This window comes from Dermacentor albipictus, chromosome 3, assembly GCF_038994185.2.
Source record: "Dermacentor albipictus isolate Rhodes 1998 colony chromosome 3, USDA_Dalb.pri_finalv2, whole genome shotgun sequence".
NCBI lineage: Eukaryota > Metazoa > Arthropoda > Arachnida > Ixodida > Ixodidae > Dermacentor > Dermacentor albipictus.
The window spans coordinates 42,850,281-42,866,808 of record NC_091823.1 but is presented as its reverse complement, the minus strand read 5'-3'; the positions used below and the strand labels follow the sequence as shown (position 1 = coordinate 42,866,808).

Genomic DNA, 16,528 nt, shown 5'->3' with positions numbered 1-16,528 from the left:
CAGAAATAAAGCGGAAGTATGAATTCAAATCCGTGCACGTCCGCGCCAACAATGATGCAGTAAAATGATGCTTAAATGATGCGGGTTACAAAATTCTGGTAACGACACTTTAGAGGTGTGTACGTGTGTGTGTGCGTGTGCGTGTGTGTGCGTGCGTGCGTGTGTGTGTGTGTGTGTGTGTGTGTGTGTGTGTGTGTGTGTGTGTGTGTGTGTGTGTGTGTGTGTGTGTGTGTGTGTGTGTGTGTGTGTGTGTGTGTGTGTGTGTGTGTGCTCGTGCGTGTGTGTGAGCGCGCGCGCGTCTAAGGGGGAGATCGCGTAATGTAGACGACCTCCAAATATTGGGAAATCGTCTTAGCTGTCAATTTTCTTTTATGCGAAGCATATTACTAGAGCTCAACCCAGCTCCTCATGCGCGGCGGTGTCGCCTTCAATACCACGTGACACCGTGACATCACGACAGAGGAGAAACGGGGCTCCAACTCGCGCCGTCACTCGCGGCGTCGCCTTCAAGGCTGACCACGTGACACCGTGACGTCACGACAGAGGAGAAACGGGGCTCCAACTCGCGCCGTCGCTCGCGGCGTCGCGGCGGTATATAAGCAGCTGCGCTTGCCTCTGCTAGACACTCACGAGGTGAGATGCCTCCTGGAGACAGAGCTGCTCGTTGGAATGAGAAGCGAAGGTTGCGGCGTGCTACAGAGACAATTTCTAGGCGGCTTTGCTACGGCGCAGCGACTAGGTGCCCCGCATCGGACGCGGTGAGCGTCGAGCAACGCAGCGTTCGGCGCGACAACGAAATGTGCGCCTGAGCCAACGCCGACGACACCGGCTTTTCTGCGACACGAGCTCCTTAACGCTGTCGCGTTAAAATAAAGGCTAGTATGCTTCGCATCCTGGGCTTAACCTTAGCTAAGCCAAAGCAAGTTTTTCTGTAGTTTTTCTGGTTGCTCAATTCTGAAACCTAAAACCTCAACTTATAATTTGAATACATTTGCTTCGCGCGATACGCTTCGAAATGTGGGCAGGTAAGCATGCAGCTGCTTTCCCAACAACGAAACCGAAACAAAAACTACTGCAGTTCTGGTGCTTCTTCAAATTAAGTAAATGCATCATTATATGTAGTTGTAGCGTTAATTTATTTAATAAGCAAAGGGTTAAAGCTGTTGCCGTTAAGATAAGGTTTTGCGAGTAGTTCTCGCACATGACTTGATTTGAAGCCGAATAGTTTTTTTATGTTGCAAACAATGAGAAAGTGTATGGAGTGCGTGCGTGTGTGCGTGTAGTTGGTCTGCGCTAGACATGGAAGAAGCTTGCGGAGGGGTGTGCTTATCGGGTCGCCAGCGCAGTGGGCGTGATTGTGCGGGACACTACGGCCTTTTCTTAGTGCCGTGCAGTGACTGTGGTTGCATAATGACTCTAATGAGCTGTTTTCAGTGCATTACCCTTTGTTTTGGCGATTGCAAGTCGCAAATTGCATGAATGGTTGCTTGCTAATCCTCACTAGTTTCGCCTTTTTCCTCCACCACTTTCCGCACGCATATCTATATACAGTGATTGACACCTGCTGTGCATTGAATTTTTGCTTCTTGTAGTGTCAGAAATGCGACTAGCCAAATTATTTGGGATGTTTTCTGTTCGAGTGTGCTCGTGCTATGGCACACTTCATCCTTGTGTTATTCGCGCTGCCTGAAGCCGGAACTTCGGAAAACGAAGTGAAAGGAACTGACCATTTGAACTGACTTATTGTCCAGTTCCCAGCTTATACAGTGATTTTTCGGCTGTGTGTTGTGTTTTTAGCTGGTTGCATGAGCAAATTGAACAATCATTCAGTTACTCCAGTTGAACGTTTTCACCCGTGAAAGAATACTTTTGCACGCTGTGTTGCTTTAGTATTTGGTACACCAAAGCATACGTGCTTACAACTGCAAGTTCGGTAAAGCTTTGAGAAGAAACTTTTGTTTAAACGCGCTTAATGTAGCTCAGGTTTAACATGTTATCCTATGAAAGCTAGACACGCGCGAAGGAAAAAAAAGAAAAAAAAATCAATGCTCGAGCTTTGGTGATTCAGGCAGCTATGTGGAAGCTTTAATATTTCAGTTTTCATTCGTTTGAAAGGTTATTTGTTGTTGCGAACTAAATTTGATAGCAAAACAAAACGTTGTGTTGTATTGTTTATTTGATGTTGTGTGGCTGGTGTGTGCAGTTATCCAAATGTTTTGAGCAAGTGAATATTTAAGTAGAAAAAAGAAGCAGTTGCGTGTGGTGTGCATCTATGCACGCAAGAAACGTACGAGCAAGGATTAACTTGCAGCACTTAGTGACTGGTCCGTAGTAGTCATTGGAAGTTAGAACTTCTCGCTTACATTACAGTTAACATTTGACTGCTTAGGTTTACTGATTAGTACATTCATTGTTTGCCTTTGTTCGTAAGAAGTTGTGTCTAATGATCTCAGCTATGTGTTATAAAGTGGATGTTGATGAACCTAAACGCATGTAATCTGAAAAGGGCTAATAAGAATAGTCATAGGGAAAATGTGCTTCTGAGCAGCCTTAATTAAATTGGGGTTGCTGCACACAATAGCCATGAGTAATATACAAATGTTCTTTTATAGTCATCAGATAGCACTAATGTGTGGCCTGTATATGGTCATTTCTTTTCACAAAGTTGATTATCACCCCAAGTTTGTACAGTTGCCATTCATTTTAGTAGCGAATTCTTGCAATTAAAACATGACAAAAGAAATGCTGGGCTAAGCAAGAAAGCTTTATTTAGTATATTAATAGATAATCTTCAAGGAAGCATTATGGCAAGCTATGGGAATATATCACTACAGCCATCCAGACACACTCATCTTTTCCTTGATGCAGAAACAAAGGTCACTACCTGGCCGTGTCGGTATTGTGACTTCATGTGCCCTTCTAAGCATTACCTGGCCCTTCATGAAGCGCGCCATATGGATGAGCACGCAGAGAGGTAACTGAAAAATTTTGTGCCACTTCAATTGGTTAGAGAAGATAGCAAGACTGCACGCTAACATAAGTGGATCCAATTAACGATTTACAAACACTCGTAATGTTGCAAGTGTCCAATTGTGCCTGGTGATGAGGTTGATTTTGTGTGTGCGTGTGTATGCATGCATGTGCATGTTGTAGTGTTGTCAAAGCAACAGAAATTGGTCAGTCTCTAATCTATGACGTTGCTTTTACTAAATATTTAAGGAACCTTGTAAGAGTACTTCTACAGTGAAATTTTCCGCCAATTTTTATGGTAAATGGGAAATATCGGATTTGAGCATTGAATCAAATATTGTTATTGTATTTGTTTTAGTGTGTTCTTTCTTTTTTTAAGTAAGAGGTTAATGATGAGAGTAACAGAAAAGACAACTTGGCTTCTACACTTTAATACATCTAATGCTACATACAAGTCACTTCAACTGAACCCCCTGTATATGATCGTGATTAGTAGCAGAAAAATAAGACACTGTGACCAAGTGCTTGAAATTGTTAGGCTATAAGTATTTCGCATTGGTAAAAAAAAAAAAGATTGTGTCAGTTGAATGCCTCACGTCACGTTAAAGTTGCAATGAATGCATCACCTTTAGAGCAAAGGTTTGCACCAGATAAATGTACTCGGTTCGGAGGCATCAGTAAGACAAGCAACCTTTCAAGCATCTAGAAGCTATCGAAAAAAAATTTTTGATCATGCAATTTCTGAGTAAATGCTTCCTCGACAGCAATGCTGGATTTTGCAGCAGACAGTCTTCCATGCAAAGAATGGATTGTTGAAATAATGCAGTGTGAATGTGATTTGGAAGTGGCTGTTGGTCCATATAGGTACACGAGCCCTCTGCTGCAGTGACTCTCTTTGTCGAGGTGCTGCTTTGAGATATTGGAATTCATAAATGTTCACAATTACCAGCTGTAGTTGCTTAGCAGCTTTCAGTGCCCTTGTGCCATATTATCACAGCTTCAGCTATCAGCTGTGGTGACCACATTTCAGTGGGTCTGCAATGCAGGAACATTTATTTGTATTTCCTCATTCTCCACAGTCCAATTTTCCTGCTCTGCGTGAAACATCTTGCACTTCTGTGCAGGTCATGAAGCCTGTGAAGGTCATGATGCCTGTGCAACTGCTGTGTGATGTGATACTCCTATTAACTACTACTTCATAATTACGCCAGTTTTGCAAAGCATGGGTTTGTTTCTTTACCTTGCATTAAGAATTTCCCTGTTGCTGAATTACGTACATCAGAGGTGTGTCCTTGCGCACTCCTCTGCTGTTGCACTGTACTGATGTATACCTGACTGCAGTATAAATTTTTACCTTGTTCTTTGTGGTTGTAATTGCTTTGTCACCTGCAGCCCTGTCCCCTACACCCCTGTAATGACAGACTTGACGAGTACAAACGAATAGCAACGCCTTTTCTCTTTCTTTCTTTTTCTTTCGAAGCATGAACAGACAACTTGCCTGGCGCCAGTCAGGCGTGATGGTTCGCTGGAACCCGGAGCGCTCGTTTCGGTGCACCGTGTGTGGCAGGGGCTTCAACCAGAAGATGAACCTCACGAGGCACATGCAACGCCACACAGGCGAAAAGCCGCATCAGTGCCATCTGTGCCCCAAGCGCTTCAACCAGAAGTGTAATCTTGAGCGACACATACGCTGCCACACAGGCGAGCGACCCTTCCACTGCGCCTTCTGCCCCAAGAGCTTCAACTCCAAGTCCAACCTGAGTCGTCATGAAGCGTGCCATCTGGTGCATGTGCCCGAAATGACCGTAGTCAGAAATACGGCGGAAATGGCTCTTGTCCCCAACTTCAACATTTGAAACCACAAGGAATGGAAGAGTTGCTGCATTAACCTGTTGTGTTGACTATTAATGTTAATGAGCGTGTACAGATGCCACAGCCATTTATAACACATTCACATGGCCTTCAACTCTCGCACCACCACCTGGCAGTAACTGTCAGCATCATTGGCGTTGTTGCACACATTCACCACAGCCGGGTAAACCTCCCGCTGCATGTGTACATAACCCTGCTGATAACATGAGTAGTTGCTGCCAGAGTATTGTGCAAGTGCTGTGCTCTTTCTCACTGTCATAAATAGTTGCGAGTTTTGTAAGCTTCTCTTCAAAAGTTCCCAAGTCATGATAAGCATAACCTCAGCTAACTTTTGAATGAGCAAGGTTTGTGTCAAATCCACAGTGCTCTAACATTCTGGAGGGTAAAAACATGTTCTCATTCCTCCACAAAATGATGTGCACCATCTGTCTCATGCAAGCCCCATCATGTAACTCGCAGCAGCTCCAGTCAGGCATGTAGTGGCACAAGTTGTGGCCTGGTAGCACTAAGAAGACTGTACGTGTGTTTGATGTTGTGTGTTCGAGTTCATGCGGCAGGTGCTAATGGTGATAATGGCACTAATGGAGTCTCGATTGTCACCTTCTCTAATTTAGCATTATATGGAGTAAGATTGCTTCATTGCAGTCTTTGATGAGATACGTGAAATCTACATGATAGGATTGTGGCAAAGAAAGGTTGTGAGCCAACATGCAAAAGTGCTAAGGGGCGATTGTGTTGATGGAGCCAGCAAGTACAGGCATCAGGAACAACAGCATTGGTTGTGAGAAGTCGTAGCTGTTGATATTTAATTTTCTGTGATGTTGTTCAAGAAATTTTCTTCACATGGTCTGAGGATGCTGGCCATAAATCGGCACTTTGGCACTGCGTATTCAGTATCACTGCTCATTTGCTCGGCTCAGAAAAACGGTACTTCTGAGAGGTTCCTAGGCTGCAAAATTTTATATTATACACAGCAGCTATTCACTCAAGTGGAATAATGACCTTAACACCATACCTAATTTAAGCGGCACTTCATGCTTTGCTTGCGCTGTTTTGAGTTTTTAATTTAGTCTTGTTTTATGATTACATATGTGAATTATAACATGTGCAGCACTGAAGTGAAAATTATCATAACTGCTACGCATCTCGTCCACTTGAATCCTCTCGCAAATAGGCAGGAATTGTCATTCTATATATACAGCTACTTCACAAGGAGGAGCGCATGCAATTTTCTGACATCTTTATTAAAATTGTTTTTCTCATGTTCATACCTTTCTTTGCAGTGCAATATCATAGAATTATGTACAGTGTTCTATTTTGTTTAGTTTCAAAGCCATGCTCTCTTTGAAGTGGAGGCAGGGCCGAAGTGATACAAGCTGGTCATTATATGGAGTGGTAGCTTCTTGTCTTTTTACCAAGCTCTGGCCAAGCGGTTTTTCTTTTTCTTGTTAGGATGCCACAGAGACGTGCGGTTAGGTTTACAGCCACAGCTGTGCATTTGTTTAGGGTTGATGAATTATTTTGCTTTGTTACAGTGCATCTTTTGCTTTAACATGTTACACGCTTATTAAAACATAGAAATGTGATTGCCGTGAGGTGCTTCTGAATACCGAGCAATGCTTGTTCAAGAAAACTACTTGTTTAGACAGTATGTTGTGTAAGGAAAAAGGTCAAAATTCCCAGATTGTGCCAGGATATCCTGTATATTTATATCACTATTTTCATAAGCTGCTTACTCATCGTTACATAAGCTTGGGACATTTAGGAGTGTGCACTTAAACACATGCTATCGTTTCATAGAAAAGTCAGTGTGCCATCACTCTACTTCTCACTTGCGTGCAGTTCTTTTGTTTTGACTTATTGGCATAGATGTCTGGCATTTCCTGCTCACATTTTTTTTTTTTTTACACCTAGTTGAGGTGGTTCTTTTTGTTGGCTTGCATGTTTAGAAGCACGCAGTATATTAATGTTTTGCTAATGTCTTTCATGCATATATGTCGTGCATACAGTTATCTTTAGAGATTGTTTCGTTTAGAATTTTGTTATTTGTTCATGTTTCTTGCTACCCAAGTTTATTTCTGTTCATGATAGAATGCAAGGCTGTTGCTATGCGCAGTTTTCAAGGCTGCAGCTGTGCAACCATGTACTGGTCATGAGTATAGTTATTGTTTTCGACTTGATTGTTTCATTTAACTAGACTATGAAAGTGTTCTATAGTGCTAATTTTTGTATTATTTCATTCTTTTATTTTGCAATTTTCGTCTAGGATTTATTCCCATTTTCAATGTTGATCTTCACACTATTGCTGTGTTCAGGTTTTTTTTTTTATTATTGTTCAGATTTTCTTGTTGCTTTTGAGTGTTCAAAATCTTTGCAGCTGTTCACCGTTGTTGCACTACTTGTAACCTAGTTAAAATTTACGAGAAGCCCTTGTGCCAGTCAGGCTTTGGGTGTTAACTACTAGTCGTTTCAGCTTTCTTGGTCTATGTTCATCAAAACTTTTTTTGTGTGTGCAAGAAGAAATAAATGCAAGCACTCTGTTTCAACCGTCGTTATGTTTTTAAGCACACCAAGGAGTGTGAATACATCTGCAATATTTATATTTTTCATTGTGCAGGTGTATGGAAGTAGAAAAATTAAGACTTTCTTGAGGCCCAGTATGTTGTGTGTCTTTACATCCAGCCTAAGTTGCTCTTTATTGAAAGGCATCAATTTTGGCTGGAGTGTGTGTGTGTGATTGACATGCTACTCTGGGTAGGGTGGAAGCAGGAGAAAATGTTCTAAAAGAAATTGAAATTGCATGAGGGAAACTGATGATTACTGGTAAGAAAATAGGAAAAAGAGAAATTTGGTATTTCTGTCAAATCAAATGGCAGGAGAAAGAACTCAGCCTATTGCACCTTTATGGGTAAGGCATGGAACTCAAGACATTGCATAGCATCAGAGGAATGTGAAAAGTCTTCATTTGACACTCAATACCAGATCATCCATCACATTATGGGGAGCATTAAAGTGTGTTTTCCTGTTTCTGATGAACCGCAACTGTTGCAGCAGGAATAGATGGTTAACCCTAGGAAGCAGACACAGCTTTTTGCACATCCCATGTGGATGTTGAAGCATGTGGCTGACAGAAAAGCAGTTGCGCGAGTCTGTTTGGTAAACTCCCTGCCAAAAGTTTTACTGATGGAGCACTACACTCCAGATGCGAGCTCTCTTTGAATGAGCTTTTACTTGCCACGATTAAAGCTGTCAGTTTAGTTTACAATGTGGTTCTAAAGTTCCTGTAATATGTGAACATTTCCGAGCAGCTTCAATGCAAACGAGTATTGGGAAGTAATATGGATACGTGGAAAGAAGGCAACACAGGCGATCTAATTGCAATGTGGTTTGCAAGGAAACAGCTGGTCACAGCATAGGATATTTTTGTATAGCTATTATAAAGTAACGATTAACTCACAGCGAGTCTCAAACAATTCAAAAGCTCGCGCCATAAAAATGGGGCGGAAGAAAGTCTGTTTCAACACAAGTGACCAGCTTGTTTACAATTAAAATACATAAATGAACTGAAATACTAACGTTATAATAATGTGTGCGGTCGCACAATTTAAATCTAATCTGTAAACAAAACCTCTTCAATCCGGGCAAAGCTGCCAGGTCTAGCCAAGTTAGTGGCGAACATGGCGGACATGATGGCGGCAAAGTTTGTTGTCTGAATAAAGTGATGTGCTCAGCAAGCCTCCATTAACGAAAAAGTGCATTCGGACAGCTCTTTCACTCGACCAAATTAACGCCTGATTTGCCGAATATGGAAGGCACACCACCCGCTGTTCGCCGTGGTCTCGTGCCTCTGCAAGAGTACCTGTTGCAGGGTAGCATTATGGACGGCGCCTGCGAAGTGCTTCTCCACAGGCTTCGAGGACTCTGCGACAACTCGGACTCGCCGATCGAAACGTTTCAGGACTACGAAATGGTTTTTCAGATTAGTGGGTACATTCTTGGACTTGCTGCTGTGATATTAGCTGCATGTAATGAGTCAACTTGCCTTAGCGAGAACTGCTACATGCCGAAACTCCGAAAAGTTTAGATGTACAACGCAGATCGTTCATAAAAGATAGGCACGCATTCTGGTCAGATCGATCTCTTGTGAAAGGGATCGTACCTGCTTGATGCTTTTTGTTTTGTGGTTTTTTAGTTTGTGTGCGTGTGTGTGTCGTCTCGAGCAGCAGTTTACCTTTACGCATTCTGATCAAACAAACGGTTGGACTAAATTATATGGCGACTACAAAAGAACCCCACACAGCGGCTTTATTGTGAGCCTTTCCTCTCGTTTTCTTCTTTCCACGATTAATAAAATGATATACCTGAAATATAATGCGTAGATGTCCCATTATCAGTGCATTTTCTATCATCAACTTCATAATCTTCGCAGGAGGTCCCACAGGAACACCGCTCTCTGTGAGAGCAAGACAATCACTTGATAGCCCACAAATGCCATGGTAAGTACGGCGACCTTGATTGCAGCTTCTTTAGCGAACTAGTCGTTTCTATGTAGCTGACAAAATAAACAAACCGAATGTGCAAAAGGAGTAAACTTAAAGCTTTTAATCTCGCCTGAGGCAGTGAGGTTAACTGGCATTCATTGTGACATCCCTTGAACGCTTAAGTTACTAGACGCTAAACGTGAGAAAGGTAATGTTTTGAAGAGAATGTAAAAATGTGCATTTTCTTTTCCAGGCATCTACGCTACTTGGGGCAACCAGAAGTTGGTGACAAAAGCAGACACACTGTTGTGAGAAGCTGTATAGATGTCAGCACATCCAACAATGTTGTGAACTTTCTCAATGAGATGGGTTTTCGGTTAGCCATCATTTTCATTTTTAATCACGTAAATATGTGTAAACATCACACATACACAAAGAGAAAGAGCAGCAGACCATCAACTGTCTCTTGAGAGGAACACCACACTCACCTGCTTCCACAACACTATGTTTACATGTTTGTCCTTCCACTAAAGCAAATCAATAATTAATTTGTACTGACCAGAAAAAATTGCACGCCTTAAATAGCCTCATGTTCTCAAAGCCCACAATGTCATTAAGAACTGACTCTGTGTTGCAGCCAGAATACTAGCGGAATAATTCAAGCTAAGCAAGATGACAGAATTACCTCATTGTCTAAGCTGATTAATAAAGATGTTAATAGTTTCTTTAACCAGAAGGTGTGATTTGCTTGACTGACAGAAAGTATGAGGGGGGAAAGAAGAAGTGCATGAGGACAAGGAATGGTTCTTCTTCCAGTCTTCTTATCTTCACAGTCAATCAATCATACCAGAAAACATGTTTTTATCCCATATGAAACTTTCTCCCCCTCCTGCTATAATCAAGAAATTGGTAAAGAGCTGCATGCACCCTGCCACTATCCATCAGTGTCAGAACTTGTGCTTATAAGATATGAAGTATAACAAAAGTATTTTTTAAATTTATAAATGTGAGTGAAATTCCAGATGCCTTTTCTGTAATTGTTTGTTAAATTAAGGTAACATATTATTTTCTGAAATTAATTGCTCATGCAAGTGATTCTCCAAAACCATGATCCCGGTAAAAAAAATATGTACAAATAATAATGATGCAAGTGTTAGTAAAACAAGAGATCCATTTTGGATATCTGTTCATCTTGTCCTGTTCTGTTTATGAACCAGCAGAATGCCTACATTAACTGCATGCCATAAAACTTGTGCTAAGCTTGATCCAACATTCAGTGAATGGTAATAGTGGTTACTTTAGTCAGGTGGGTGGTAGATGCCATTCAACTTGTGTTTATTCCATAGAGAGAGAGAGAGAGCAAAAGAGTTTAATGAAAGCTGATGATGGTCAGCCCTGATATAAGTTTATTCCATGGATATGTGACCTGCTCACAACCCTATGAATCATGATTTCTTTGAGCTCAAAATGCGCTTTAGAATACAGAAAATGGTAATGATACACAAATGCAGCTCACAAGGGCTTACTGTATTTTGACACTAGACATTTGTGCTAACCTAACTTACTGTCTGCTTTTTTTTTTTTTTTTTCAGGTTAGATTTTGAATTTGTGCTGAAAGGACATATGTTCCAAAAGGGACGCATGAAAGTCATCGTTGCCAAGGTGTTCCGAGTAAGATATGCCAGTAGAATGTCTATAATAGCAAACAGCTCCTTCCTGTTTTCAGCTTGCTGCTATTGTTTCTCTTCACCTGTAAATTTTATTTAATTGGGAATGCAGTAGATAGAAAGTAGCAATATTCAGGATACACATTAAACTAGTATAGAAAGGAACACCTAATTGGTATTCCAGACGATTAAATAGTCTTGCCTCTACTGGTGGAATGAAAAAAAATTATGCAGATCCAATGCATATCTTAGAATCCGTGTGAAGAGGTCCATCAAATGCTACAAATTTGCCCATTTTATTCCTGCTTCTTTGGCGTAACGGAAACTGGTGCATGCGCATATGTTCTCAACCACCCGTGCTATACATTGTGACACATACTGCGATTATCTCAAAGAGCTAGTTGGCGTTGACACAGTATAAGTACTACACATGTAATTGTGGCCTAATGGATAGAGTTTTGGAATGCTGTGCTGGGGGACTGAGGTTCGGTGCTATCATCGGGCAGCTAATTCAATTTTAGAGCACAGCTCTTAGGTGCTCATTCCTGCAGTGAGCGCAGGTATTGTCCCTCATAACTGAGCGAATGAACACAGCAAAGAATGAAAGCCAACGCGGAGCGCAGCGGAAGGTGAAAGACTGTGAGAGTTAGGAGAGCATGAAGAGGAAGGCGGAGGAAGAGGGTATGGCGAAAGCGTGATAAGAAAAGCATAGTGCTGCACAAGGCAGGCTTTGCGGCGTCTGTATGGAAACATAGTGTTGCATGAGTGGAGGTGTGTCTGCGGCGGCTGCTGCGAATCACGGCCATACGTCACCCATCGCCTATCACCCATCGCACGTCACCCATCGCTTATCAGATCGCCTGTCGCGATCTCCTGATAAGCGAGGCCAATGTGCCGCACGAGATGGATTGTCTATGCCAGCCAGTATATCGCGAAATCAATGCATGTACACAGCTGCACTCAAATTTTCCCTTAGGGAGTATCGTAATTGTCAGTGAACGTTTTTTCTTTTTAAATGTGAGCTGTTTGGCAAGACAGTAGCAGTACCCAGCAGCCATAGTCAGAAAAGTTCTGAGGGTTTGCAAAAAAAAAAAAGAAGCTTTACATTAAAACTGATTGATTTGTAGATTTTTAAATCGTAATGCGACATATGATGGGCTATGAGAGATGCCACGGTAGAAGGCAGCAGATGAGTTTTGGCTGCCTGGGGTTAATAACGTGCACCCACATCAGGTATACAAGCATTTCTGTGTTTTTTCCGCATTAAAATGTGGCTGCCGTGGCCAACATTGACAACTATGCCCTCATGCCCGGCAGCAGGATGTCATAGCCACCAAGCCACCACAATGGCAATCGAAAAGTATTGCAAAGCTCTTTGAGGAACATTACTACTTAGCATGCACCAGCAAGTCATATACCAACGCTTACTTCTATAGCTATTGTTGATTGAATATCAATTTGGTACAAACATGAAAATTATGCAACCACTCAGCTAGGGATGCAGTTTCTGTGTGCTGCAAGCTTTATGCAGCCGTCCTTATTGTCTTGCCTACAGCTGATTCAGCAAGGGAACCCTGAGAGCATAGAACCAGTCTCAAACTCCCACATCATCGAGCTGAGTGTTCTAGCCCCAACAGGGCAGGTGAGAGAGTACCCTTTCTTCTTGGCATGTTTCATCTCATAGTGTGCATGTTTTGCATGCAGTAGTTGTATTGATATCCTGCATGCTCCTAATGTGAATATAATTTATAGAAACGGTGGGAAAGCATTGTACAAAACACTTTTGTCTTTTGCCCCATTGCTTATTCCGTTTTGTAAGCTTTACCATTACAAGGTAGGTGCTTAATTGTGCTAGCTGCTCTTTTATTTGTCCTTTTCATCAACTGAAAGCTTGAAAGTAGGCCTGAAGCATAAATCATGACCTACAGCATGACAAAAAAGAAAGAAAGGACAAGAATGAAGTCAACACACAGTGTTGTAGTTAATAATGAATTCGTACAAACTCGTTTGGCTTTCAGTTCTAAACATAAAAATGCTTTAGATTTGTTGCCTCCACTTAGCAATTGGTTACATGACTGGAACATTAGCACTGAAGCATTTATTGTCTATACTATACTCACATTTGTTATGCCATCAATTGGCACCTGTCATATATTATAGAGCACATTACAACAGCTCCTTCATTGTAATGTCAGTGCACTGTCATGAAACAATCTCCTTTGGATAGCTTTGTATTAGCTAAAAGGAAATGCATGTGTAGTTGAGAACAAAAGGTTGCATAATATTTGTCACTCTTTCTATAGATATATGGTGCGACATCACTGGTGCGACATCACTGCATCCATAATACTAGATTACTGCTAGCCCAATAAAAGGCTGCATGCTAATTCGATTGACTTGTAGTAGTATATGGCTTATTTCTGCCTGCGCTGTGCAAGTGGTGTGTGACGCTCAATTTAGTTGTGTCACTGCCACCTATTTATAGTAAACACTTCACACAACATGAGAACAGAAAAAAGGTTGAGGCTGCACATCGCATGTGTGTGCTGTACTCTTTCATCATGTGCCGATTGCATGTCTAAGCACCTGCAGTAACCATGCTATGACCTCTATATTTTTTTATCTACCTGCCACCAAAGTGTATTTGTTTTACTACATTTCAGTTCCTCTCACCAAATTCCTGCATATCAGAGAGTGCCACATATATGTCTGAAATAGTGGGGCTGGGAAAGCACTTCTTTGTCATTTCCATATTAGAAAGTTATTTCATGCATTGCACGTGCCATCTTGCAGGGACCTTACACATTCTTACTTCTTGCAGGAATCATTGGGCGATGAGATGAAGGCATTTGCAGACCAGCTGAAACCGTATCCTTTTTTGGTTTGAATCTATGATCGTCTTGGACTTGCTCTTTGTCCAATCACCTCTGAAGGAACACCAGAGCAAAAAAATTAAGTCGAGCAAAATTTAAGCATGATCTAAAGAACCTGTACAGTACCCAAACCAGAAACGATACCTCCATTCAAAGTAGTAATGAACAGGTTAAAGAGGCTCCTTCTATAACTAGCGATGAAGTTAGAAGGGCATTGCAACACATGAAATGGGGAAAAGTAGCAGGAGAAGATGGACTACCAGTCGATTTAATCAAAGATGGTGGAGACATAATGCTTGAAAAACTAGTGGCCCTTTAGCCACACTGCCTATCAACTTCAAGCATCCTAGAAAACCAGAAGAATGCCAACGTTATACTAATCCACAAAAAGGGAGATGTTAAAGATTTGAAAAATTATAGGCCTATTAGCTTACTTCCAATATTATATGAAATATTCACCAAGATAATCTCCGATAGAATAAGAGTAACACTGGATTTTAGCCAACCAAGGGAACAGGCAGGTATCAGGAAGGGATACTCTACAATGGATCACATCCATGTCATCAGTCTGGTAATGTAGAAATCCGCGGAGTACACTCACCCTTTCTATATGGCTTTCATAGATTTCTTAAAGGCATTTGATTCAGTCGAGATACCAGCAGTCATAGAGGCATTACATAAGCAAGGAGTACAGGATGCTTACGTAAATATCTTGGAAAGTATCTACAGAGATTCCACAGCTACCTTAATTCTTCACAACAAAAGTAGGAAGATACCTATAAAATGGTCAGACAAGAAGACACAATATCTCCAGTGCTATTCACTGCGTACTTGGAAGAAGTATTCAAGCTATTAAACTGGGAAGGCTTAGGAGTAAGGATCAACGGCAAATATCTCAGCAACCTTAGATTTGCAGATGACATTGTCCTGTTCAGCAACACTGGGGACGAGTTACAACAAATGATAGAGGACCTAAACAGAGAGAGTATAAGAGTGGGGTTGAAGATTAATATACAGAAGACAAAGATAGTGTTCAAGAGCCAGGCAAGGGAACAAGAGTTCAGGGTCGTCAGTCAGCCTCTAGAGTCTGAAGGAGTACATTTACCTGGGTCAATTACTCACAGGGGACCCTGATCATGAGAAGGAAATTTACAGAAGGATAAAAATGGGTTGGAGCGCATTCGGCAGACATTGTCCGATTCTGACTGGAAGCTTACCATTATCATAAAAAGAAAGGTGTACAATCAATGCACTCTACCAGTGCTGACAAATGGGGCAGAAACTTGGAGACTGACAAAGAAGCTCAAAAACAAGTTAAGGACCGCGCAAAGAGCGATGAAACGAAGAATGTTAGGCATGTTGAGAGACAGGAAGAGAGCGGTGTGGATCAGAGAGCAAACAGGGATAGCCGATATTCTAATTGACATAAAGAGAAAGAAATGTAGCTGGGCAGGTCATGTAATGCGTAGGTTAGATAACCGGTGGATGATTAGGGTTACAGAATGGGTGCCAAGAGAAGGGAAGTGCAGTCGAGGATGGCAGAAGACTACGTGGGATGATGAAATTAAGAAATTCACAGGCGCTAGTTGGAATCAGTTGGCACAGGACAGGTGTAATTGGAGATCACATGGAGAGGCCTTCGTCTTGCAGTGGGCATAAAAAAGGCTGATGATGATGATGATGGCTAAAGCACAGAAATGTTAGGGAGATCTGCCACTGCTGTGAAGCTCCAACTGCTTGTGATAGCAGAAGTATACGAATTGGTTAAATTTTGTTGGGAGGCATCGAAGCAGCTGCTGTTAATGGTAGCAGTGTGGCAAGGCACGATGTGTTCCCCGGAATCGGTCAACCGACTGCGGTCTCCGACACCATGTTGATCTGTAACCATTTTGTCATTTTTCACATCGCAAGCACATTTTGTTGCAGCTTGTGTGGGTGAATACTGAAGAGCAAAATAGTGCATGTACTTGTTTACATAAGTAGTTGGCATTTAATTCAGAGCTGCAACATATGTTTAGTAAATGTAACTATTACCTACAGTGGTTGCTCAGAATCTGCGGTGTTAGGCTGCTGATGAAGTTGCAGCTTTGACACTTAGCCACAGTGGATGCAAAAACACAAACATGCAAAGGGCAAGATTTAATCTAAAGCACTTCCATTCCCCTTCAGTTAACATCATCTCCCATTATCACCAACCTTTCTAATCTATGCATCTCCATGCCTTCTGCTTGCTCAACGACTACGGTCGATCAGAAATGATTGTCCCGCAGCATAGATGTTGTGCTGCAACTTCAAAGAAAACATTTAATTGCCATAATTTGAGGTTTATAACTCTAGGACCACTTAGTGCTCAGTGGGGAAGAAAAAGATTAGTGCTTTCTATAGTGGCTTTCCTGACTCTTTGTTCAGCCTTGTGGAGTTGGAGAAGATTGATCACACAAGACTTCAACATATTTAACACCGGTGATTGAAGCCTACAGCTATTCTCACTACCCTGTACATAGACTTTCATGTGCATAATAAACTTTTACATTGTTTGCTGTACTTGGCCTGTTGCATAACATTTTCCAAGTTTATCATTCTAGTGACATCAAGCACAATCTTCCATGCCTTGCTTGGTTAGCCAAGGTGTAATCTGGGCCAATCATCGATTGCCTAAGTACCA

At 41.7% G+C, this 16,528-nt stretch overlaps 1 protein-coding gene and 1 long non-coding RNA gene across 2 annotated transcripts; both read left to right on the top strand.

Annotated features, from left to right (window-relative positions):
* Positions 1-1,262: 1,262 nt before the first annotated feature.
* On the top strand, positions 1,263-7,388 carry LOC135902536 (uncharacterized). Its single transcript, XR_010564535.1, has 2 exons — positions 1,263-2,974; positions 4,451-7,388. It is a non-coding gene; the product is annotated as an uncharacterized lncRNA (long non-coding RNA).
* A 1,109-nt stretch (positions 7,389-8,497) lies between these two features.
* Positions 8,498-16,407, top strand: MED18 (mediator complex subunit 18). Its single transcript, XM_065432668.2, has 7 exons — positions 8,498-8,825; positions 9,272-9,338; positions 9,577-9,699; positions 10,916-10,994; positions 12,546-12,632; positions 13,812-13,858; positions 16,273-16,407. Exons 1-7 carry the CDS (start codon positions 8,648-8,650, stop codon positions 16,319-16,321), a joined length of 630 nt encoding a protein of 209 aa, XP_065288740.1. The 5' UTR covers positions 8,498-8,647; the 3' UTR covers positions 16,322-16,407.
* The last annotated feature ends 121 nt before the right edge of the window (positions 16,408-16,528 follow it).